Source organism: Malania oleifera, chromosome 13, assembly GCF_029873635.1.
Source record: "Malania oleifera isolate guangnan ecotype guangnan chromosome 13, ASM2987363v1, whole genome shotgun sequence".
NCBI lineage: Eukaryota > Viridiplantae > Streptophyta > Magnoliopsida > Santalales > Ximeniaceae > Malania > Malania oleifera.
This window is the reverse complement of record NC_080429.1, coordinates 22,948,033-22,973,959: the sequence shown is the minus strand read 5'-3', so window position 1 is coordinate 22,973,959 and position 25,927 is coordinate 22,948,033. Positions and strand designations below refer to the sequence as shown.

Sequence of the window (25,927 nt, the reverse complement as noted above, 5' to 3'; positions counted from 1 at the left end):
TTATGTTTTGCTTTAATTTTAATTTGTTCTTTAGCATACAATTGCATTCTTCAGTAAGACGCGACAACCAAAAAACATAACCACCCCAGCATCACTGATGAAAACCCAAGGGTTTTTAAAAAAATAAAATGGTAAGTCTCAGGGAGTCCATTGGTATACATATGAAGTTCAATATAAACAAGCTAAATATCTGAGAGCAGTTTGCGGTGGCAATGTCTGAAGCTCCAACAACATTAACATCCAATTTGATTCCTGATGTGAAAAATCTGAACGGAAAAAATGAACAAAAGCTCTGTTTCTCTTTCCCTGTTGATGACTTATCACCACATATGTTTGGAAGCCAAGGAAAGAAAATTTGATATCAACCTTCACTTTTCTCCCTCAAAACATGCAGTAAGCCAACTCTTGGAGAAAATGCTTGCTGCAAGCGTTTCTCAGCCAGGTTCCACCTAATCTCACTCCTGTAACTGAATGCCCAATACCCAAAAAATAAAATGCTATTTGGAGAGAAAAAAAAAAAAAAAATCCCGCGGCTTTTTCCTCCGTCCTGTTCTCAGAGCTTTGCATATCCATTTGGAGTTTGGATGCCGATATCCTGGATGTTGATGCACTGTGATAGTGCAGTTGTGAGCTTCTTCACATCACCTCTCGTGTGTGTCGCACACAATGTAACTCTTAACCTTGGAAAAACAGGGGGGGAAAGGAAATACATGAGAAGAAATTTACAACGTACATATAGAAGGAAAAATATTAGGTTTACAATGCTAGCAAGACTAGTGCGCATACGAAGAGTCTAAAATAAAATGCAAAAAACATAGACTCCATGACCTTAGATTTAGATTTAGATTGATTTGGTTAAGTGCAATACAACATTGTCTTGAATTTTGTTCAAATCCAAATCCGAATGCCTCAAATCCATGTCACCATACACAAAACGCACATAAAACATTGTGTATACAAACCGATGCATGAAAAACTGGAAATATGTTAACTAGAATCTGCCAACATCTAACAGATTGGGTTTAGCTAACCATTCCAATAAAGCCAAATAAGATCAACTGTTATTTTTCGAGCCACTTAAAGATGAAGTAGTCAATGGAAGGCAAATTTCGAGCCACTTGAATCAGCCTATTTAGTTGTAGCTCAATAGAGAGTGAAAAACTAGTTTTCAAAACACAAAACTTGAGTACATGAGAATGTTGTCAATATGCGTGAAAGAGAGCATATATTTACATGAAAAGTACAAATCTCAAAGGCCATGTACAAGATTAATTTTACAGGAATCAAATAGTCCATGTATATTTTTTTGTTTTTTCCAAAATTTCAACACTAGGCAAATCAATGTCCTGGGCTAACATCCAAATAGAGTGGCTGCAGCCACAAAGATGCTTCAGCAAATTTCTTGGGAACTAACACAAGATTGACCCAACTTTGCAAGAGCAAACATTGGAAATTTGGAATGCAATACATGAATTTAAGGATGGACAAAGTAGGAATCCAGAAAAATTCAGACACCAAGATGTTGCCAGACTGATTAAATGCTAGTGACAAAAAAAAAAAAAAAAAATCCAAAGAAGAAAATGAAAAATAAATAAAAGAGCAATGGACAATTGCTACAGACCTGCAAGAGTTTGGAGGCACAGTTGGAGGTCTAATTGCAGTAACGTGGAAACCGGATTTCAACAAATGGCTGTGCAATGACAATTAAGACAAGCAATTTTAGCTAACACTTGAATGAACACATGTTTGTAGACACAAGAGAGAGAGAGAGAGAGAGAGAGAGAGAGAGAGAGTAAACCGGCTGGCTTTCAGGGCCTTTTCTTCACTGCCTACAACAAGAGATATTATAGGACTTGTAATGGGGATTCCAGTGAGAGCTTGAAAATCCTGCACCCGATTCCAAATTGCCCTTCTACGCCATTTCTCTTTTTGTGCCACAACAACAGCAGCTGCCAAGTTGTACTCATTTTGTTAACAAGAGACTATCCAAAAAAGCTACACTGCTGCAGTTACTTGTATCGTTAACATGGAAGGACTACTTTTAATGATCCATACTGTTATTAGCAGATAATTATATAACAAATGGAGGATTTACTGAGCCTAGCAATGGCTAGTCATGGGACATTGAGACTCGGAATTGGGAACCCATATTTTTCCCACTATACTCCACATGCATGCACATTTCATCAGGCATTTCCCACTATATCTATGTTACTGTTTTCACAAATTTTCTCATCAATGGTGTATACCATATACAAGTCCTTGTAAATGACAGACTAAAAGCATGAAGGCAATGAAAGGATAACACCATTGTGCTGCTCTAAATAGCATATCAAACATTAAAAACAGTGAACGACACAAGAAGGTAACCCCCAAGAAAACAGGCACTACAATTTACCATGAGCAGCAGCAGCAATTGGGACCGGTGTTGTAGTTGAAAATATAAATGAGCGTCCCCTTGATTGAATGAGTTGCTTCCACCTTTTGCTATTTTTCCAATCAAAACAAAGTTATTAGGACATCACATGTTCACATACATGGAAATACTCATCCTGTACAAGTCACAAGGAGCAACTTAAACTACAAGTCAGTACAGAAGCAATACTTCTATTAAACCTCAATTTCATGTCAAACTAGAAAAGTGTCCATTCCTTCCCTCGGATCAATTTAAGCCAGAAAAAAAAAAGTCAACAATTTGATCAAATAAGAAAAAAATTTCTTGAGGCAACTAAGAAACAACATATACAAAAAATGAAAGTTGCTGAGATGCGTATGTTGTTTTTTGTCCCACATTGCTAGAATAATTCCACATTGGTAGAAAAAGTTGTTTTGAATTTTTTCTTTGTTTGTCCCACATTGGTGAAAAATGTTTTTTGGACTTGAGGTTGAAACTATATAAAGAGTTCAATTCTACATTTGTAAAGCACACCTCAAAGTTGTACTTTATCAAGAAATAGTGGATTGATCGTTGGCACCCGAAGACATAGGTAATTTTGTACCGAATCTCGTTAAATTCTTGTCTTGTTCTTTTTACTATCTTTTATTATTAGTTTCCGCATTACTTTAGTTTCTTATATATTCAATAACATTAGTTGTAGTATTGGTGTTTGGCACAAGTGGGGTGCCTGACACAACAATTGGTATCAGAGCTAGGTTGAATAGTGTCGATACGCAGGTGTTCCTCTGTTAGGATCCTTGATTCCACTTTTGATGCCTAAGAAAGACCTTATCTAAGTGAGTGCTCAAAGACCATTGCGGCTCAGTCGCTCCCTAGAGGTCGGCCTGATCAAAGTAAAATTTCATAGGATAAAACAGAGTAGACACAGTTGGTATGTACTATTCATCCTAAGTCTTTTGCTTTGTTGGTTGCTATTGAATATATAGAAGATGACAGAAACTAGTGCAGCAGTAGAAGAAATTCTGTCCACACGAACTCCAACCTTTTCGGCTTCGACATCATCATCAAAGACGATAGCTAATGCTCGGTTTAAGGTGGAGAAATTTGATGGTACCAATAATTTTGGTATGTGACAATGTGAGGTGATGGACATCCTATATTAGCAAGAATTGGATATTGCTTTGGATGATAAACCAGTGGATATGGGTGACAGAGAGTGGGAAAAGATCAATCGTCAAGCATGTGGTACAATTCGTCTGTCTCTCGCTAAAAATAAAAAATATTGTGTTATGAGGGAGACATCTATAAAGAAATTGTGGAAGACATTGGAAGATACATTTATGACTAAGAGTCTGAAAAATTGGCTCTATTTGAAAAAGAAATTGTTTCACTTTTAGTATCAACCAGGTATTTCGATTAATGACCACATAAATGCTTTCAATAAAATTTTCCGATTTGTTAAATTTGGATGAAAAGGTGAAAGATGAGGATAAAGTTATATTGTTACTGAATTCTCTCCTTGATGATTATGAACATCAGACCACCACTTTATTGTATGGGAAAGATAAAGTTACTTTTGATGCTATTTGTACTGCATTGATTAGTACTGAATACAGAAAGAAGGATTATAGGGTCCATAAGGAAACAACAGAAGCACTAACAATAAGGGGATGTTCTTAGAGTCGTAAACTTGGAAGGAGGAGTAAATCTCATGGGAGACCTGCTAAAGATGAATGCACCTTTTGTTATGAGAGAGGGTATTGGAAGAAAGAATGCCCTAAATTACAGTAGAAGAATAAGGGCAAAGCACATTATAATGTCAATATAGTCAATGATGATGGAAGTGAGTCAGATTTTTCTCTTGTTGGAACATCTTCGTCACATTATTTTGGTAAGTGAATTTTGGATTCTGGTTGTTCCTATCACATGTGTCCCAATAGGGAATGATTTTCTAATTTTAAAGAATTAGATGGTGGAGTTATTTTTATGGGAAATGATAATACCTATAAAACAACTGGAATAGGATTAATACAATTGAAATGTAAAGATGGAACTATTAAAACCTTGACTGATATTAGGTATGTTCCAAGCCTAAAGAAAAGTTTGATTTCATTGGGCGCCTTAAAATCTAAAGGGTTCATTATCACTTTGAAAGATGAAACCTTAAAGATTAAATCAGGTGTACTGGTGGTGATGAAAGGAATAAGGAAAAATAACTTGTAGTATTTACAAGACTGTACAATTATTGGCTCAGCAGCTGTTGTTTTTGAGAAAAATGTAGGTTCAGATACAACCAGGTTATGGCATATGCGATTGACACATGCAAGAGAAAAATCTTTGCAACAATTAGCTAAGCGAGGTTTGTTGAAGGATGCAAAGGTGTGCAAATTTGAATTTTATAAGCATTGCATTCTGGGAAAACAGACTAGAGTGAAATTTGGCACTGCAATCCATTAGGCTGAAGGTATTTTAAACTACATTCATACAGATGTATGGGGGCCCACAAAAACGGCTTCATTGGGTGGTATGCATTATTTTGTCACTTTTGTTGATGATTTTTCCAAAAGAGTTTGGGTGTATTCTATGAACCATAAAAATGAAGCGTGTGATATTTTCCTTAAATGAAAAAAATTAGTTGAAACTCAAACTGGCAGAAAGATTAAACGACTTAGATCAGATAATGGTGGTGAATACACGAGTGACCCATTTATGAAGGTATGTCAGGATGAAGGTATTGCTCGACATTTCACAATTAGAGATACACCACAACAGAATGGGGTGGCATAGCGCATGAATCAGACTTTACTGGAGAAAGTTTGATGTATGTTTTCTAATGCTGGGTTAGACAAAAGGTTTTGGGCTGAGGTCATTAGATATGCATGTCATCTCATCAACCGTCTACCATCATCTGCAATAGGGGGAAAAACACCCTATGAAGTATGGTCTAGAAAGCCTGCTAGTGATTATGATTCTTTACATGTTTTTGGTACTATGACTTATTATTGTATTAAATAATCTAAATTGGATCCAAGAGCCAAGAAAGCAATATTCTTGAGAATTAGTGCAGGAGTAAAAGGATATCGTCTTTGGTATCTAGTGACGAAAAAAATGATTTTAAGAAGGGATGTGACTTTTAATGAACTTGCGATGATGAAAAAAACAATATGCAAGAAATCACGAGTTGAAGAGAAGACCAGTGGTACTCAACAACAAGTGGAGGTTGAGACAATTTTGGGAAACCCAATGAGAAATGAGACTACACAAGGTAACTTTCCAGTTACGGTGGGGAATAGTGTACAAGAAAAGGTGATTTCAATCTGAGAATCCTCACAGCAACAAGAATCAATTGTTTCTCAGAAGCCAAGATGAGAAATTCGAAAACCTGCTCAGTATACTGATATGGTGGCCTATGCACTTCCAATTATAGATGATGGTGTTCCTTGCACTTTCAAAGAAGCAATGAGGAACTCTGAATCAGACAAGTGGAAAAGAGCGATGAATGAAGAAATGCAGTTTCTTCATCAGAATCAGACTTGGGAGCTAGCCCAGTTGCCCAAGGGTAAGAAAGCAATTGGTTGCAAATGAGTTTATGTAAAGAAACAAGGATTTTCATATGCAAACAATGTTCGCTTCAAAGCTAGATTGGTAGCTAAGGGCTACGCACAGAAGGAAGGCATTGATTATAATGAGGTATTTTCTCCAGTTGTTAAACATTCTTCCATTCGAATTTTGTTGGCTTTGGTAGCACAATTTGATCTTGAACTAGTTCAGCTTGATGTAAAAACTGCATTTTTACATGGTGATTTGGAAGAGAAAATCTATATGACTCAGTCAGATGGATTTCAGATTGCTGGAAAAGAAAATTGGGTATGTAAACTGGGTAAATCGTTGTATGGCTTAAAATAGTCTCCAAGACAGTGGTACAAACGATTTCATCAGTTTATGATGGGTCAGAAGTACATAAGAAATAAACATGATCATTGTGTTTATTTTCGCAGAGTACAAAATTGATCTTTTTTATATTTACTCTTGTATGTTGATATGTTGATAGCTTCAAAGAACAGGGAAGAAATCAACAAGTTGAAAAGTTAGTTAAATCAAGAGTTTGAGATGAAAGATCTTGGTGAAGCAAAGAAGATACTTGGCATGGAAATTCGCAGAGACAGAATGAGAGGAAGAGTTAGTTTGTCTCGGAAACAGTATTTGAAGAAGGTAGGAGAGAGTTTTGGCATGTCTGAGCAGTCAAAACCAGTAAGCACTCCTCTAGCTCCTCATTTCAAACTTAATGTGGCTTTATCTCCTGAATCAGATGAGAAACAGTATATGTCACAGGTTCCTTATGCAAGTGCTGTTGGTAGTTTGATGTATGTAATAGTTTCTACTAGACCTAATATTTTACAAACTATTAGTATGGTGAGCAGGTATATGCATGATTCGGGTAAAGGACATTGGCAAGCTGTGAAATGGATTTTGAGATATATAATGAATAAGATTGATATTAGTATAGTATTTGAGAAAAATAATACTATTGAACAACGGGTTGTTGGATATGTGGATTTTGATTTTGTAGGTGATCTGGATAAACGTCGATCAACTACTGGATATGTTTTTACATTTGTTAATGGTCCAGTGAGTTGAAGGTCTACCTTACAGTCTACCATTGTCTTATCTACAACTGAAACAGAGTACATGGCAGCTTCAGAGGCTATTAAGGATGCTATTTGGTTATAGGGTTTACTTGAAAATTTGAGAGTTGTTCAGAAGCACATTGTTGTGTTCTGTGATAGCCAGAGTATTATTCATTTGGCAAAGAACCAAGTCTATCATGCACGAACGAAGCACATCGACGTTTGATTTCATTTTATGCGGGATATTATTGATGGAGGCAAGATACTTCTTCAGAAGATTGCTACAGCTGAAAATCCCGCAGATATGTTGACCAAGATTGTGACAACAATGAAGTTCAAACATTGTTTGGACTTGATCAATATCCTACAAGTCTGAATATTTTTGGAAGACGCCGATGATATGGAACTCCAGAAAATGTTGGTGACTGAAAAATTTGTTGAATTTATCGTCAAGGTGGAGATTTGTTGTTTTTTGTCCCACATTGGTAGAATAGTTCCATATTGGGTGAAAAAGTTGCTTTGAATTTTTTCTTTATTTGTCCCACATTGGTGAGAAGTGTTTTTTGGACTTGAGGTTGAAGCTATATAAAGAGCTCAACTCTCCATTTGTAAAACACACCTCAAAGTTGTGCTTTACCAAGAAGTAGTGGATTGATCGTCAGCACCTGAGGACGTAGGTAATTCTATACTGAACCTCATTAAATTCTTGTCTTGTTCTTTTTATTGTCTTTTATTATTAGTTTCTACATTACTTTAATTTCTTATATATTCAATAGCATTAGTTGTAGTATTGGTGTTTGGCACAAGTGGGGTGTTCGACACAACATATGTCAAAGTGGATGAGTGGTTTAACATTAAAAGATAAAGTAAGAAATGAGCATATACGCAATAATTTAGGTATAGCACCGGTTGAAAACAAGATAAGTAAAGGGTGGCTTAAATGGTTTGGACATTTGAAACGCAAGCCTAGTAGAACACCTACGAGGAGGAGTGAGTTATTGTTTCTGGTATGAAAAAAGGTAGGGATAGGTCTAAAATAACTTGGAATAAGTTAGCAAGGAAGGATTTAATAGCCCTTAATCTAATAGAGGAAAACATTTTGGATTGGGTGAATTGGCAGGAAAAGATTCATGTAGCCGACCCCACCTAGTGGGACTTGAGGCTTGTTGTTGTTATTGAAGAAAAAAAAGTTCTTCAGCAATCCAAATCATTCACCCAATGCAAACCCGCCCGTGTCAAGGGAACAAACATAAGTGGGCCAGGTGGCATCTCCCACACCACCCCCCCCCCACCCCCAAAAAAAAAAAAAAAAACACATCCACACAAAAAAAGAAGCAAAACCAAACTTTATTATATGTTATAGATACTAGTTATTTGGAACGCTAGATTTTATTCATGGAGCCTGCAGAGGTTGCATGAGTTTAAGGGTTACCTAAATGCTGCTGTCCTATGGATTAACAATATTTTATAACATAAGTTTATAAATAAAATAATATCATACAACTTCTAATTTTCTTAAGTGAAGAAATGTTCATGGCTCATGAAATCAGACAATAATATCCATGTGACTTGAAGCAAAAAAGAGCTTCAAAGCTTTAGTGAAATGGTGGAGGGAATGGCCAGTTTCGTGGTGACATCCAAACTTAAGGGGCTAGAGACCAACTCAATGTTTAGAGTAAGAAAGAACCTTCTTCATGTAATTGTTGAGTTGGATGATAAAGAAACTTCATTGAGAATTTCCTTCCATGAAGGGGAGAGCAAATTTATGGAAAAGAAAGAATTTGCCAATGTAATCAGGATATTTTCCAATGACTCAACTCTTTTTCATTAAGGGGATAAAATCACAAAGTTTCTTCATAGAATAGCGAATTACCATTGCAAAGCAATTCATCAAAAAAGTTGAGGTGTATGGCAGGAAATTAGAAGGGGAAAAAGGAGTGAAGTCATATGTAGCTTACTACAAAAACCTTTATATGGAGAGATCCAATTGGAGACCATTGGCGGAAGGATTGAACTTCGAAAGAATAGGAGAGAAGGCCAAGAGCTGGAGAATCCTTTTGAAGACGGGGAGGTTGAAGAGGTGCTACAGGAGTACAATGGGAAATGGGAACAAGGCACAAGACTGATGGGTTTACTATGGATTTTCTATGAAGATATTTGAAGGGTAATGATACGGATAATTTTGTGAGTTTTGTTAACAATACTTCTGTAGTCTTGATAGCAAAGAAAATTGGGCAGTCAACAAGAAAGAATTGAGGCCTGGTCATGTTGGTTGCATCTACTTTGGCTAACAGGTTAAAGGAAGTGATAGGAAGGGTGGTTGAGCCAATTGCTTTTGTGGAGGGTCATCCCTCATCTAATGATGTAGTGGACAGTAAATTAAGGTAAGGTAAGGTAGTAATGGGGTGATTTACAAATTGCACATAGAGAAAGGGTATGAGCATGTCTATTGGGAGTTCCTCTTCTATGTTTTGAGAAGGATAGGCATCAAATCTAGGTAGAGGAAATGGATCAAGTGCATCTCTTCACTGGTTCACCCATGTTCTCTGTTTCATTACAGGCATTCCATTCTTTTCAGATTTTTTAATTCATCATGAGGTCTAAGGCAAGGGGATCCCCCTATCCTTTTTCATTTCAGTGATGGAAGTGCTCAGTCTAAGGGAGGAAAAGTTAGTAGTATGGAAGAGAAATTCCTGTCCAAAAGAGGGAGGCTCATCTCACTAGGAACACCATTCAACCATCTGGCGTAATTATTCTCTTCTCCATAAACCTTGTTCAATGGAAATATATATATACAAGGCATGGTAGCATGAAGAAGGAATTACTAGGAAAATAATCTCAAGGGTGGGGTTGGGATCAAAACCCTTGTTGATTTCAACAAAGCCTTCAGGGCCAAATGGGGAGATTTGTAGTGGAGCAAGACCAACTGTCGAGTAAGATGGGGGTTACAGGATTAGACATGGTAAATTTTGAAGCGAAATTTCACTGACAGATCATTAACAATTATAATTGCGTGAGTGAAGTGAACACTTTTCCCTAGAAAGTTACATAGAAGACTGGCTCCCCCAAGTGCGGGTGAGGGTTTAGATCATGGATAAACTCCAAGAAAGGAGCATTACAATGGTCTTTTTTTTGTCATGTTCATTCAAAGCCCCCTGGCACTTTGCTATACAGGATGTAGCCCCCATCTCCTATTCCAAACCCCTTCTTACCCCCTTCCAATGCTAAAACCTATGACCCCCAAGATGGAAACCCCAAGCTCTAACCATCAGAATGTCCCATAGAGGACAATTATTGTAGTGGTTTTTTGGGTGGAGAGCAAACCAAGGCAGGGTGTCATATCCTTACTAACTGCAGATGGACAAGAATACTTTTCAGACTCTGCAGCAGCTTTGTTGGGAATCAAATAGGCAGCAGCAGATTCTATGCATTTGGTTCGGTTGATAAGATTTGTAGGACTGGATTGGACTGACCTGGATAGGACTGGACTAGCTATGACATTATCCTGTCCGATGTTTGAACTGCATTCATTGAAGAATCTAGTTATTTAAAAGACCAAACGCCCTTTAATTTTCTATGCTTAAAATGCTCATTCAGTTGCAGTGTTTGAAGCTCCAATGGAACAACATTTCAGGTCATCCTCCCAGCATAAATGGGTGAAGCTCATTGCAAGTGTTGTTGCTCAGCAACAACCAATTTTATTCTGTCCCTAATGATTTCTTAACTGGAATGTCTACTCTTCAATCCACTAAGATTGATGACAACCCCTTTTCTTCTTGGGAGATTCTGAAAAGTCTCCGAAACACTGGCACTTCAGAATTTCTTGGCGAACTCTACAAAACTTACCAGAAAAATACTGGAATTATTTGTCCCCGATGCTTTTCCAGGATTGATCAATTTGCATTAGTCCTTCCATAATTGGAAGTGGGTTTCCTCTGAGCCTGATCAGCTCCCAAATTGAATCTCTGTGGGCTAATGGGCAGAAGAACAGCGGTAAACTTAGTGGGAGAATTGAAGTTTTATAGAAAATGACATTCTTCAGACAGATTTGGTTGTATTCAAATACTTTTTCTGGTTCATGGCCAGATTTTTCAGGGTTGAAAGATTTGCAGAGCATGACTTTGAGGGATAATATGCCTACTCAAGAGAGAGAGAGAGAGAGAGAGGTGGTGGAGGATAAGCAGGGCAGAACTTCAGGAGTCGAGTGAGGAGAGGATTCGCCCAAAGGGAGGTCGTTGGCTGCCCTGGAGATGATAATTGTGTCAGGAGGGAGTGGGGCATCACTGTTTGTCTTCTTTTTTTTCTGTTTGGATGGGGCTGGACAGTGGGGGTTGAGCGGCCATCCTATCCCATATAAAGTGGCTACACACTCCCTTACTAGCCGGCCATGTCTTATTGGTGTATCACACCAAACATGGACTAAGCCAAGCCTAGCATAGCTTAGCCCAGTCCAGCTGCCAACTAACCCAGCCTAAAGGGACAAGTGTTGGCCTGAAAAAGGAGAAAAAGTTAGGTCCTAAAGAATTAGAACCTAATTTTTTATCCTGAAAAAGAATAAATACAGATGGGTAAGAAATAAATCTGTACATATAAATCCTCAGAGCATTTTTTGATTGGCACAGAGGGAAAGATATAGAATAGCATTCAAGGTTAACTAGTTGTCAATCAATAGGAAAAGATAATTGGACCAAAACCATGTATTTTTGGATCAGTGAGCAGCATTTCCTTAATACCAAAAGCTGACCTAGATTTTATCGCTTCTTTCTCCTTCTAACCTTTGTTTTTGTACTTGTGTTGCACCTCCTTGGTGCCCTAAGTGAGTCTTTTTCTTATCTTACAAAAAATACAATAAAATTATATTTATTTATTAACATATCCTTAAGGTAGCATATCTTACATTTTCAAGAATTGACATATTTCCATGTCTACATTCATATCTACCCCCATTCCGTATCTGATCTATGTAGTTACATTATCTGTTTACCTCCACAGTCTTCTTATTTATGCATACTCCATATAATTATTATCTTCTTCTTTCTTTCAGAAAAACTTAGCCACAAACTGTATTGGATGTAAAACATAAATGCAGGCTAATGAGAGCTGGCTTACTAGCACTCATGCATCCACTAGCATATTCCAGGAAAAGATTAACAGACAAGAACTCTCTTTTTTAAAGAAATGATAACCATTCCTTCTCTTTTCTTCTGGCAAAACCATAAGCAAAACATTATATATGCATATATATATAAGACAAATTTTCACTTTAACAATAATATATGCTGCTGGCTACCAGTCGATGACTATTATCTTTTATATAACAAAAGGGTGCTGCTTGGATATCATGTGTAAATGAAACCATTCTATGTTTTACATTTAGATGTGAAATTATATGATAAATGGGTTAATTTATCATTCCAACAACCAAGATGACAATTAAAAACATAATATTTGGGCCAGTTATTCAAATTATAAGATGATTTTATTGAAAGAGTTTTAGGAAAGTGCAAATAAGCACACTCAGATGCTGGGTGAAATGCAACGGAATAATTTTAATTCCATACTCCTTATTCTATTGCTCCATTTCTGTTCTTTCTCATTTGCACCATAAAAGAAGGGTAAGGATGCATGACATATATACCTGCATGCTATAAATCCACCATGACAACCTGCAGCCTTACTCAGAGTGCCTATGCAAATATCAATATCCCTTTCGCAATTGTACTTCTCAGCCACTCCACCACCATTTTTGCCACATACAAATGTTCCATGTGCCTGAAGAATTCAAGGAAAGAGCGGCAGGTTCATACCAAAATCACCCCTTCCCACCAACAAAGGTGGAATAAGAACTTGCAGTCAGTGCTTTGTGTGCTGTGTTTCCAGTTTCCACACAAGGGAGAAGTTGGGTATGGAGGCATCTCTTTGACCTTACATGAGCTAAATCAAGGAGGACTAGTTGATAACAAGAGCAAGCAGGAATCAATCTAATAAGATTAACTTGAATTTTGATATACCAACAATTTTACACTAATAAGCATTTATTATCATCCTGCACATATTGCCCAATCACACACATGAGATAATTAAACATCCACTAAGGGAAACAAAACAATTCAATAAATTGAGAAACAAGAATGTGACCGCTTAGCAACCATGGCTCGAATACCATGTTAAGCCCCCAGTTGGCCCAAAAACATAATCTTTTGGGCATGGCTGCATGGGCCAACAATGTATACCAAACCTTAACTAATAGCCCAGATTGCTCACCACACCCACTGTTTAGTTTAAATGCCAAAAAGTCTTATGCACGACTAAACATTCAAGAATACTTACATCATCAATGACCAACAAAAATCTGTGTATTTTGCGAAGCTTCACAAGCTCAGTCATTGGTGCAAAGTCTCCGTCCATACTGAACAAGCTGTCATAAGAAAACCCAACTTATACACAGTGAATCCATCAGTTATCAACAAAGCAAGCACACAGAAAGGAAAAAGAAAAAAATAAAATAAATAAAGATAACATACTGCATCACATTAGGAATACCTAAAAGTGGTTGGATAACAGGTAATTCTAGCCATCTCAAAGAAAATGAGAATTGTTTCCAAAAGCAAACTAAGCCTAATCACTTTATGTATGGCTTGTGCAAATTGTGAACCAATAGCGCACAAGATTGTCACAATTGAAGCTTGTTAAGGGACTGTTTGTCTCGTGCACATTGAGTGGGTAACCAAAATGTAAATAATAGTGTAGGTTTTATTCTATGAGTAGGATAATGCCTTAGTGAAATGTGGAGTATGACTCCTTGATCAAATTGATGTTCCTAGTGCTAGAGTGAGAATCACATAGAAGTATCTTTAGGGGAGGGGGAGTGTTCATCAGTTAAAACTCACTAGCTACTATAAATGCATTTAGTCTACTTGCTTCCCTTGCTAACAGACATTCATTACTTTACAGTTAACCATGTGAATTGTGTTTACATTCATGTTAGCTTACTTCTACTACATTTTTATTCAATGCTTGTGAACTTTTTCATGTGGTAAAACCGCATTTTACTTTCAAATGACTAGCTAAGCTTGTGTATGAAGTGTTCGGCCGTGACAATGATGAGGATAAACTACCCAAATAAGTAATGTTGTGTGCGCATATTCTATGTGGCCAGCAATTTTTTCGGGAAGATGGAGTTTCAAAGGCTTTAACAAGTGCAATAAAGATATAGGATTTATGGATAGAGAAAATTAAAATAGGACATTTAGTACGACAAAACAAAAAATATCTTTCAGTACTGAAAAAGTCTATCAACTAGTAAGAAAGCCAATTCTTTGAGAGGTTTAACATTTGATACAAGAAATAATTCAAAACAAAAAGTATCTTTGAGTACTGAAAAAGTCACTCAACTAGTAAGAAAGCCAATTTTTCAAGAAGAAGAAGAAAATTCAAAATTTTCAAGGCATCTCACCCCAGGTAAGCTTTTCATTGTACAATCCTCAAGAGCAAAGTTGCTAGAAATTTCCTTGCACTTATTCGCCATTAAATTAAAAGAACACATAAATATTCATAGATCATCAGTGCATTGCTACTTGTGACTAGGATTGCAAAATGGGAACTCCATAAAATGGAAGTTTTGACTTTTCATGGAAGATGCTAAAGCCCAAGTTAAAGGCCCAAAATCTCAGCTAAACTAACAATACCAATGGCTTATTTGGTTTAGCGGAATGGCTATTCATTCGGATAAGATGGAATATAATTTAAATTTTGAAAATCAAGGGAATAGTTATTCCTTATATATTGCTAATTATTTCATTCAACAAGTAATAAGAAAGGAATAGACATCCCCATGATGAAATTTGGGAATAGTTGTTCACTTATTCCTTGCCTATTCCTTGTTATGGACTAATAAAATGTTTGACATTGTTATTTTCTTTATAGAAACAACTTAATTTCTTGTATAACTAATTGCAACTAACCAACTGAAATTAATCTATCCCAGAGAATAGACATTCCACAAACCAAATGTAACCTAAGAGTCTAAGACTATTTATAGACACCCAAGAGCAAAAATAACAATCCATTTTATATAAAATACCCAAAGAAACATTAATCAATGACATGAATGCTGCAGTTAATCATAATAAAAAAATAAAAACAATACCTAACATAAAGAACCTAAAAATAGTAATTAGACTAAACTAAGAAAGGTCTGAAGTAGGTCCCTCATTGAGCATTTAAACCATAATTCTAGATTTATAAAAAAAAAAAAAAAATTCTTTCTCTAGCATCTTGTGATCTGGATCAATGCCATAACTTGAAATCACATGGAATGAAGGTTAGATTGCTGATGATTTATTCAAAATATTAAATCACAACCAGATTTTTTTCCTTTAGATTGATATATTTAATAGATTTATGAAAAAAACGAAGACCTTGTGATCTGTGTGACAGGTTTAAATCATATGAAATAATGTTAGACTGCCAATCACACATTCAACAGTAAAAATCTTGGTCAGATTTTCCTCTAGATTGATATATGTAATAGAAATTATGAAAAGTGAAGACAAATAATGCTTCAAACAGGCATTTCATTAGGGATCGCTTGGATTAAAACAAACCAGGGGAAACTTCTGTTTAAAATCAGATTTTTCTTCTGCACCCCCTTGGTGACTCTTAAAATAGTTATCTCTTTGGGAGAAATAAATAAATCAACAACCAAAAGGACTGTGAGGCTTCAGCCTAGAAAGCATAATCAGAATCATCCACGCACGACTCACACCTCAAGCAAAAAGTGCACATGATGCATGAAAATTTGTTTCCCCCCCCCCCCCCCCCCCGCCCAAAAAAAAAAATAAAAAATAAAAAGCACTATCCGTGTAAAAAAATAAACAGCAGAGAGAAACATCAGACATATGAAAACCGAGTGAGAAGAAGATACGGATGTGTTCTCTTAACTTTTCCAGAAAAGGAAAGGATGTCTATGAGAATAAAATATTGCACCCCTATGGAAGTAGGACATACAGCTCCCTCAAACATATTTACAAAGAAAACCACCATTAATCATATGGAAATGAACAAGATTCATTTCTTCTTCAATTTTAATCAAATATATATTTGAATTTTTTCTTCAACTTCACATGACATGGCTGTACAAACTCTGAGCACCAGAGAACCAATCATACATCAGTGTGTAAAAAACTACTGAAAATAGAAGGATTGACCCCTCATTTCATAACCCCGAACCCCCGCTCCCTCCTCCACCCCGCACACACAAAGAAATCAAAGAAGAGAAAAGAAATAGAGGGACCCGAAAGAGGGGGGAAAAAAAAGCACACATGCATAACCTCATTCTACTCGGAAATCTTTATCAAGCACTATAAATAACAATTAACCATAACCCTTTTAAGTGGTGTACTGTTTAAATTTTATCCAGAGAAAAACTATAGCATACACCAGTTCTCCCAATAAGACCTTCAGCTTCACAACCTAATGGATTATAATGGCAAATGCTATTGAAAGTAGCATCTCAAGCCATGACTGACCTGTCAGTGACAACAACTTTCTTCTTTGCCATGCAACTTGATCTGTCAAAAAGTATGACGAATATTCATGAGATAAACAATAGTTAGAGCAATTAAATAAAACAAAATACCTTTAAATTTTGTTTATAGAATGAAGACCTACAACAGTGCATTAAGGTGGGACATGTCACAATGTCTGTATACAAAAACGTTTACATTTTGCTGTCGCTCAGCAAGACGTATACCATCAATTATGGATGCATGATTCAAAGCATCAGAGAATATAGCAATCTTTTCATCTTCCAGGGGCTTTTCTCCTGCAGCCAAAAGAGAGCCCACATTTCCTATTGCTACCATCACGGCCATATTGGCAGCAAACCCTGTAGGACAAAGAAGGCAATCCTAGAGCATAAATTTGAAACAAGAATGCATCAGTTTTTAAGTATAACAATACTATGGAAAAAAAAAAAAAAAACATTATGGTCAAATTAATACATCCAAAGTATGAGACCTCCAATAAAGTACATAATTAATATTAAACGGTTTCAAATTTCAACTATATGTATATATATATATATATATGCACACACATATACTCAACTGCAACAACAACCACAATCTTTGGCGAGATACAATCAGAGGCCAAAACCCAGTGGGTTCAATGATTATTTAAGCTTTGTTTTTGGTATAAGCTAATATAAGTAGTCTCTTCATGCGACTATAATCAGCATATACTCATAAAAAATTCCTTTTTCCCCCTTCATACTTCAATTAAAAGAAACATCTCTGAGGTTCACACAAACAAAATAGCTTCCACCTAAACACATACCAAAATGTCCACACACACTAGTGGGAATATGCTGTGAGTGGAAATATTATGTGAAAATTTTGAGAATCAGTTATCAAGACAATTAAAAGCCTAAGAATAACCCATATTACCAAAAGGAAAAAGCCTTACAAAAAAAATGTTGCATTTCCGCATATAAACACATGTATCACTGTATCACATAAGCTGCATCCCCAAATAAAAAAAATATTCTCTTCCACCTTCAACTTTTGTGGTAGAAACCTGTTCGACTGTCTGAAACTCCAGACTTCAACAATGTTGACCAGTGACCATCATGGGGAAAATTCCAATAAGGCAGACTATAAGTTCCATCTCTTGCATTCGGATTCAATATTGACATTTTATTAATTTATATATTTTATATTCTATCATCCAATCAGGCATGCTTTATGAAAAATATGTCAACATCAAATAATAGCATGCTCAAATGACATTAACTAACCATAAAACCTGAAGGCATTATAATTACTGCAAATGATACCTCTTTCTTCTTTAAGTCTGCCAAGCTTGACTCTAGTAGACTATGATAATTGGTATAACCACATATTAATGCAGAACCCCTAGGACCCATCCCATGCTCTTGTGCTGCCTAAGATAAGAAAAAGTTCAGTTTCAGCAGAGATATTTAAGAACAATGGACTTGTAAAACAGGCAAATATGAGGAAAAGTATATAAAAGAGGGTACCTTTGCAGCAGCTTTTCCAATTGTTGGATGTGAACTTAAGCCCAGATAATCATTTCCAGAGAACAAAAGTAACTTGAAATATCGAGTGCATGTTCCCCCTCCGTCACCAGCCACCACATCTATACAAACAGTGTCATCTCCTATAGCAAAAAGTGCAACAGAAAAATATAAACCAAGCAAGAACATCCATTTATCCATCTTTATGACACACATAAAACAAAAATACTCGTAAACAATTCGAATTGTAAGGGTCACTGTCCAGTAGAAATCCAAGCTGCAGTGGTGCCTTAAATTCAGAAGGAATGACCCACCAATGCAATGGGATGTAATCTTACTTTGCATATCGTGGAACATTGGCTCTTCTTACTTCATGAAAATATTAATCAAAGCAAAGATTGCATCTATATCTTGTAGAATCCCAACAGAGTTCTCTCACCAACTTCTGCCATATGACAATGCATACAGATTTTCTCCTACTACATCTGTTATTGGTTTCTCAGTTTCTTCTTGAGGCCAACCTGACCAGAGGGTCAGGTGGGAAGTACACCAGACACCACTTTCATTATTGATTTGAAATTTCAAATTATGGAACCAAAAACTAAAAACGAGAAACCAGCAACCTATTTGGTTAATAATTTATAAAATTAAAACAAATTAAAAACTTGATTGAACAACTGCTTATTTTTGTCATTAGAGCAAATAACAATTAAGAAGTGTGATTAAAATACTAAAAGTGCAAAATAATATTAACAAAAAATATGGTAATAAAATAAAATTATTATTTCTATTTTACTTAATTATTATATTTCAAACTCACTTTTGAGTGCTACAAGAACAATCTTATTTTACATAACTGAAAAATGGTAGAAAAAAATATTTTGAAATGCTCTTTTTTTTTTTTCAAAATTTTAAGAAATTTTATGGATATTTTTTAACTATACTTTAAATTTACATGACCATTTTTTTAAAATTTTAATTAAAATTATGTATTAAATGAATTATATAATTCACAAAAGTTAATTCTAGACATTAAAACGTTCTGAAGACAATTAAAAACCATAAAATTTAGTTTTTAGTTTTTTTTTTTTTAAAGTAGCTGAAAACAGATAACAGAAACATAAAACTAGAAACTTAAATAAACGCGTTGTCATAATTTGCTTCTTCATTACGGAGCAACAAAAATAGAACACAGAAACCATAGAGACACTTAGCAAGTGATTATAGTTAAGGCTTTGTTTGAATATAAGGGACCAAAGGATGGATCAATTTATAATTATGAGAGGAAAAAGAAAAATGCAACCCACAATTATTCCATAATTTATAAAGATGGAGGTTACGTTTGAAAGGCATTTTTTTACCAAAAGTTACAGTTTCCATTTTCTTTGTTTGGGAAGGAAGCAAGATAAATAAATTATTGAATGAAAAAAAATATTCAATTGGAAACTAGGAGAGTCAACTTTTGAGTCATTTTTTTCCCTTTTAAAGAAAAATTTTCATGCTCAACAAGAACCTCTATGCAGCCAATGTCTAAGTTCTGGCCATGTACAGCACTATATAAACATTAAAACCCTTTGTTTGCTATTCAATGAAGTTTAGATTTGGCTCGCGATGAATTGAAGCTAGCAAGTATAAATGCCCTTGTTCGATCAAACTAAAAATGGTTTGGATTCATCAAGCATTCTAATAAATCGGTCGCATATTGCTCAACATTCATCTGATGCCAATAGTTTCAATCATCAATTTAATCAACATGCTAAACATTTCAAAATATAGAACCAACCAGGAAAGCTGCAGGAACAGAAAACAACTAAATGCGTCCAATTAGGTTGATTATTTTTCACAGCTGGTGTACTGAATAGCATCAAACAAATGTAGGTTGTTATCCCTTTTTTGGATTGCAGCATGTCAAGATAAAAGTGGATACAGATACTTATTGGCAGCATTTCATCAGAGAGGAGCAAATTTGCAAAAAAATATTCCCGTAAGTGCAATGAGCCAAGAAAAGAAAGGTTGTATGCACTTAATCTAAAGTTATCAATATATAAGAGAACCACTCAACCTAAAACATTAAGCCTTATAGGGAGCCCAAAAGCGAGTGTCATATCTAACACATCCTGCCCATTGGACTCGAAAGTGCATGCAAAGCACCAGCTTGCCATCTATCTTGTTCTAGAATTTAATTACAAGAATGAGACATCCAAGATTTGAACTCTGGATGCAGGTGGTCGGAATTCTCTGATACCATGCTGAAGAACAATGTATCAGATTGCAGGGTGGTTTGCATCCACATAAGCTTCCTTGTGGATTTGTGGATTGACTCTAACCCTATGTTTGAGAGATGCCTTGGATTTTGTGTTGTGTGGATTTGAACAAAATGTCATACAAAATTGTATTGAATTTTGTCAAAATCCACCCAAATCCAAGACTTGAAATCCGTGCATCCAAACATGGCATAAAGAATGCTAGAGGTTGTAAATAACTCAGATAGTTTTTTAATTAATTTGACTTTCGCCCTAATAATAATGATGACAATGATGATGATGATGGAAACTGGCACCCCACTTGTCAGCCTGATAGGAACCAGAAGCTGGAGGATTCATTCTCAGAGGGAATATTATGAGTCTTGTCAGTGTTCATCAATTCAGTATAATTACTATAGTCCCAACACATTGCTACAACAGTAAGCAATTTATCCTCTGATTGGGCACCTACCACTAGTAAATTTTCCACACATGAAGTCATTAACATACATGCATGGATATTCTAATTCTCAAGATCAGGAGAACTATGTGCAGTAAAAATTGTTAGTCTCTGCTTCAACCAAACGAGCAAGTAAGCTTTCCCACAATATACTTTCTTTTTTTTTTTTGCTAGACTTTAGTACCATATACTTATTGGTGCACTTCGAAATATAAAACCTGGCATACATACATCCTTAGGAGTTTGCATACTCGCATAAAAACAGAAAAATGACGCCTATACATTCATGTGACCTTACAGATTGACATACATATATCCATGAGAATTTACATACTTCCATACGCCCCCACGTACATACATGCATACATACTCCCTGACATAGACAAATACACACGCAAGCAGTCCCTTATATATCGTTTTATCTTCAATCACACATTTGCGGAAGGATATTTAGGATGAATTTTAAACAGAGAAGGAAACAATGTGTTTAATTTACAGTTCGAGTAACAACAACACATTCAAAAACACAATATGTCCCAAAAAAAGTGGGAGACAGAGGTAATGGAAGAACCTAATCAACAAAAGAAAATTGATATTGGAGGCACAAGAACAGTACCAGAACTGGGAACCTCATCGACCCATCTTTGAAATGTGGTTTCTGCAATCTCCACTTCAACTGAGGATCTATCCCAGGGCTGTAACTCGTCGAAGACCTCGTATTCATCGAAATTTGAGGAATTCTTGGCTTTACAACCAATGGGTTTTGTTGAGTCACAGGGCAGCTGAATGGGTCTCAGAGATCGAAGTAGTTTCAGAGAGTCCAGCCTTGAGAGCCCTGCCTCTACCCAGCAGTCCCATGAGTTATTCTTCGCCATTGGCACACACAGGAAATGAATGCAATGAGAAAGAGAAACAATTTTCAGAACTCCTACCTAAGAAATAACGCCGGTAGCTGGCACGAGCTGCTTGTCGAATGCAGAGGCAGAATGGCCGGTGGGACAGGGCTCCCAGATTGCAGAGGAACGGTTTGGGCTGGGCCTGCCTTTTTTTTTTTTTTCCTCCCTTTATGGATTAGTATAAAACTAGGTTAAGGTTATTTTGTTTTTGTCCATATATTTATGTAGACCTAAGGGGCGAGAGATAATTTATGACTTATATTTTTAAAAAAACTTAAATATAATTTTTTTTAACTATTGAAACAAATTAAGATAAAGCTTTTTTGAATTTGAATGGATGATAAAAAATGTACATGTAGAATGAAAAAATTACTAATAATATTTTTTATCACGAATGATTCTAATATTCTTTTGAAATTAGGTCAAAAATCAACTGAAGTATGGCAAATCGTTTTAAAGATTTGAATGTTTAAACTTTATTTTATTAATTTTGTTAGAATATAGTTGTAGAACCTAATCTTTCATGAATGTTATTTCAGTAAAACTGTGAAAATATATGTTATCATGATGCATCTTTGTTCATGTTTAAAAGATTATTTATTTATTTATTGTAATACTAGGTAATTTGACTATTTATAATTTGATTCTTGATATACTCGATCAGAAGTTTTGGTGTATTGTCCTTTTACAGCTCTCTTGGCGAATGATTGTTATTTTTCTTTATTAAGACTTTTGGTAGTGAAATTCAAGATGACTTTTAACATTTGTGATTTTTGGAAATTTGGAAACCCACATCACAAAACTTTCACATTTAGTTTATAAGCATAGTATTGATATTACTAGGTGTGACATTCTCACCTTTCGTTTATTACCATTAACAATTATAGAATAATCATATTTTTCCAGAATATATTGAAGTGAATTAATTTAAAAATTATTTATACAGTCTTTTAATACAAAATTGAACCAATAAAATAAAAAAAACTAAGCATTAACCAACTCATTAAAAACAATATCAAAAATAATAATTTAAAACAAGTGGAAGACAATAAAGAAGAAATAGTCACAAAAGATGTGACAACTCGAATAAAAATAGAATTTGAATAATAAAAGGAGGGGAATTGGAAACGGTAAGAGAAGGAGGAAGTCGGCTTCATCAACGACATTACATTTTGGAAGGAAAAACCAAAAAGGAAGCATCAGGGCTTCGTCAACGAATATATGAAATTCGTCGACAAGGGCTTAAAAAAATTCGTCGACGAGGACTGAATTTCGTCGACGAAGAAATACTGAGAGGCGTTTTTGAGCCGACTGAATTTCGTCGACGAGGACTGAATTTCGTCGATGAAATTAATGAAGGATTCGTCAACGAATGACGTGGCTCGTCGACGAATCTAGTTCTATATATATGTAAAAATCCGATTTTTATCTTCATTCTTAAGCAATCTTTGCCATCTCTCTCTCCCCTTCGGCTCTCTCTCTCTCTCTCTCTCTCTCTCTCTCTCTCTCTCTCTCTCACATCATTTTTGGGTCATATATACGCCGGATCGACAATCCGAAGTCACCACGACGCTCCTAGTGAAGTTCTCTACGAGTTTGCTAGAGCAAATTATTGGGAAAACGAAGTTGGAAATCATCTCTGAGTTGAGGTAAGGTTTTTTAAACCGAATTTGGTCTTGCGATAGTTATAGGAAATGATGTACGCATGAAAATACTAAAATTTAATACTAAGAATTTTCAGTTTCAGGGTATTGATCAGGAAATCCTACGGGGGTCAAGTTAGGATATTTTAGGGGCTTTCTCAGTAGCTAGGTAAGGGAATAAACTAAAGCAGTTATTTTTTCATACAAATTATTATTAATTATGAGTAAATCTGTTTTCAGAAAAGCATATGTTATATTTGTTTATAACGAATGAAATGTACGATTGAGAAAATACTACTATGATGATTAAAATGTGTATGTATGTATGAGATACCAAAAAATCATGATTTTAGAATATAAAGTATGACTTTTAACAGCACATGTGTGGCATGGATATTATTTTACGAGAATTGTATTATGATATGAAAGATTTTACGAGCAAAGCATGTATTCAGGTATCATGAAAAGACAAGTTATGTTGTGATGATTTTTGATGAATATATGATAAATGATTTATTTTCAGAATGTATATACCTGAAACGATTCTGGCACGAGGCCATGCATATATGTTATGTTCGGCACGAGGCCGTAATTTATACTATGTTCGGCACGAGGCCGTAATTTATGTTATGTTCGGTACGAGGCCGTAATTTATGTTATGCTCGGCACGAGGCCGTAATAATGTTATATTCGGCACGAGGCTGTAATTACTATATTTTCGGCACGAGGCCGTAATGATGTTATATATGATCATGTATTATATGTTATCACAACCAGGATGTTAATTTAGTTCAGTTCAGGGGCTCGGTACCGTAGCTTATAGATCAAATGTTTATGATCAGTTTAGTACTAACCACCCCACAAGGGGGTGGGAGATGGATAGTTGATGTGGCTTTTAGTAGAGTGTGGATGTCCACCTGGCAGTCCGGACCAGGGTGTGGCGGGCCCATCGTACTTACAGACATATTTGATTTGGCAGTGGTCGGCCAGCCATTGTCGGGTCCTGCCTTCGGGCTGCACAACCCATCATGTGGGGTAATACATGACATTAGCTAACTATTTATCTTGGGTATGTTTTCAGTATTATCTGTATAACAGATGTTTCATATACGATATGATTTATTAGAAGATATGAAAGTAAGCTATTATTTAGTATGATATGATAAACGTTTACGAAAATATGAAATGTACTGTATATGTATAGTTGCATTAAATATTCATATTGTCACACAACTGTATTTAGTTTATTTTCCCATCCTGAGAAGTGTCTCACCCCCGAACTTAATATATTTTTCAGGAAACCCAGAGGGACCGGCGGGTCAAGATCGCCATTGAGTTAGGGATATTACCCTGATAGGAGGGTAAGATTTTGTACTAGGGTCATAATTATTTTGTGTCTGATCCTAGAGTTATTTTGATGTTTATGAGAATGTATATAAACACAATTATATGATGTTGTAGTAAACTCTGGTATTATGCTTGATGGATGAATGATTTTAATTTCATAATTACTGCTGCTTAGGTTTCCGTTGTGATTGACAAGTGTCCCCGTTACCCACGGGTTCGGGTTGACTTCTCCATTTATTATGTTATAATTCTTATTAAGAAATTGAGGTTGCTACAAAAGAGGAGAAGGATATGGGAAGACATCGCAAGATTGGAATGAGTTATAAATATGTTAAAAGTATTTTTGATTTTTTAAAATATAATTAAGGTTCTTTGTCACTTAATGCATTTTTGGGGTTACTCAAAAATAGGATGCCGGAATGTAAAAAGCTTACTAGAATATTTAAAATTCTTACAAAATGGACATAAAAAAAATGTAAACTAAACATGTGATATCCAAAAATCAATGAGAATTCCTAGGAATTTGGGGTTGATTATGTGAATCACACTAAAACATACAACAACAATAATAACAACAAACAAACATACCAAACCTTAAGTCCTATTAGGTGGAGTCGACTACATAAATCCTTTTCCACCAATTTATATGATCATTGACAATTTTCTTTCACAAATTTAGGGCTATTGAATCCTCACTCACTATCACATTTCAAGTTACTTTATGTCTACCCCTACCCTTTCTATTGCTCCTCACAGTAACTAAATCACTCTTCCTCACTGGTATACTATGTGACTTACATTGCAAGTGCCCAAACTATATAAGACATCCCTCCCTTATGTAATCTTCTACAAGAATTATGCCTAACTTACAATAAATATGTTCATTTCTTAATTTATATTTTAGTGTTATATCACTCATCTATTTAAGCAATCTTATGTTGATAACTTTTACTTTTTGAATTAGTTGTTTCTTTGTTGCTCAACATTCTAATCCATATAGCATAGTTGGTCTTACAATCATCCTATAAAACTTCCCTTTTAATTTTAAAGGTATTCTACGATCACAAAGCACACTCAAAATACTTCTTCATTTTACCCAACTTGTTTTTAACTCTATGTATTAAATCTTCTTCGTTTCCTCCATTAGCTTGCATAACAAATCCAATGTATTAAAATTTGCTATAAGGTTTGCCCATTTTAATGTCATACTCTAGGTGTCAAGCTCCATGTATTTCATTCTTTTGTGAAGGTTCATGCAACAGTAGTTAAAACAC

The 25,927-nt window shown here is 35.5% G+C and overlaps 1 protein-coding gene across 11 annotated transcripts; it reads right to left on the bottom strand.

The window, feature by feature from the left end:
* Positions 1 to 95: 95 nt before the first annotated feature.
* On the bottom strand, positions 96 to 21,823 carry LOC131146602 (8-amino-7-oxononanoate synthase). Of its 11 annotated transcripts, none has more exons than XM_058096287.1 (12): positions 21,700 to 21,810; positions 21,384 to 21,608; positions 18,068 to 18,207; positions 17,864 to 17,971; positions 16,699 to 16,937; positions 16,557 to 16,598; positions 13,357 to 13,444; positions 12,665 to 12,798; positions 2,399 to 2,487; positions 1,799 to 1,949; positions 1,622 to 1,690; positions 96 to 680 (listed from the first exon to the last, which is right to left on the bottom strand). In XM_058096287.1, exons 4-12 carry the CDS (start codon positions 17,951 to 17,953, stop codon positions 554 to 556), a joined length of 1,029 nt encoding a protein of 342 aa, XP_057952270.1. In that variant the 5' UTR covers positions 17,954 to 17,971; positions 18,068 to 18,207; positions 21,384 to 21,608; positions 21,700 to 21,810; the 3' UTR covers positions 96 to 553. The 11 variants fall into 11 exon arrangements, with proteins under 11 accessions (XP_057952270.1, XP_057952269.1, XP_057952271.1 ...); XM_058096286.1 differs by having other exon boundaries at positions 21,384 to 21,602; positions 21,700 to 21,801; XM_058096288.1 differs by having other exon boundaries at positions 18,068 to 18,186; positions 21,384 to 21,602; positions 21,700 to 21,801.
* Positions 21,824 to 25,927: the final 4,104 nt, after the last annotated feature.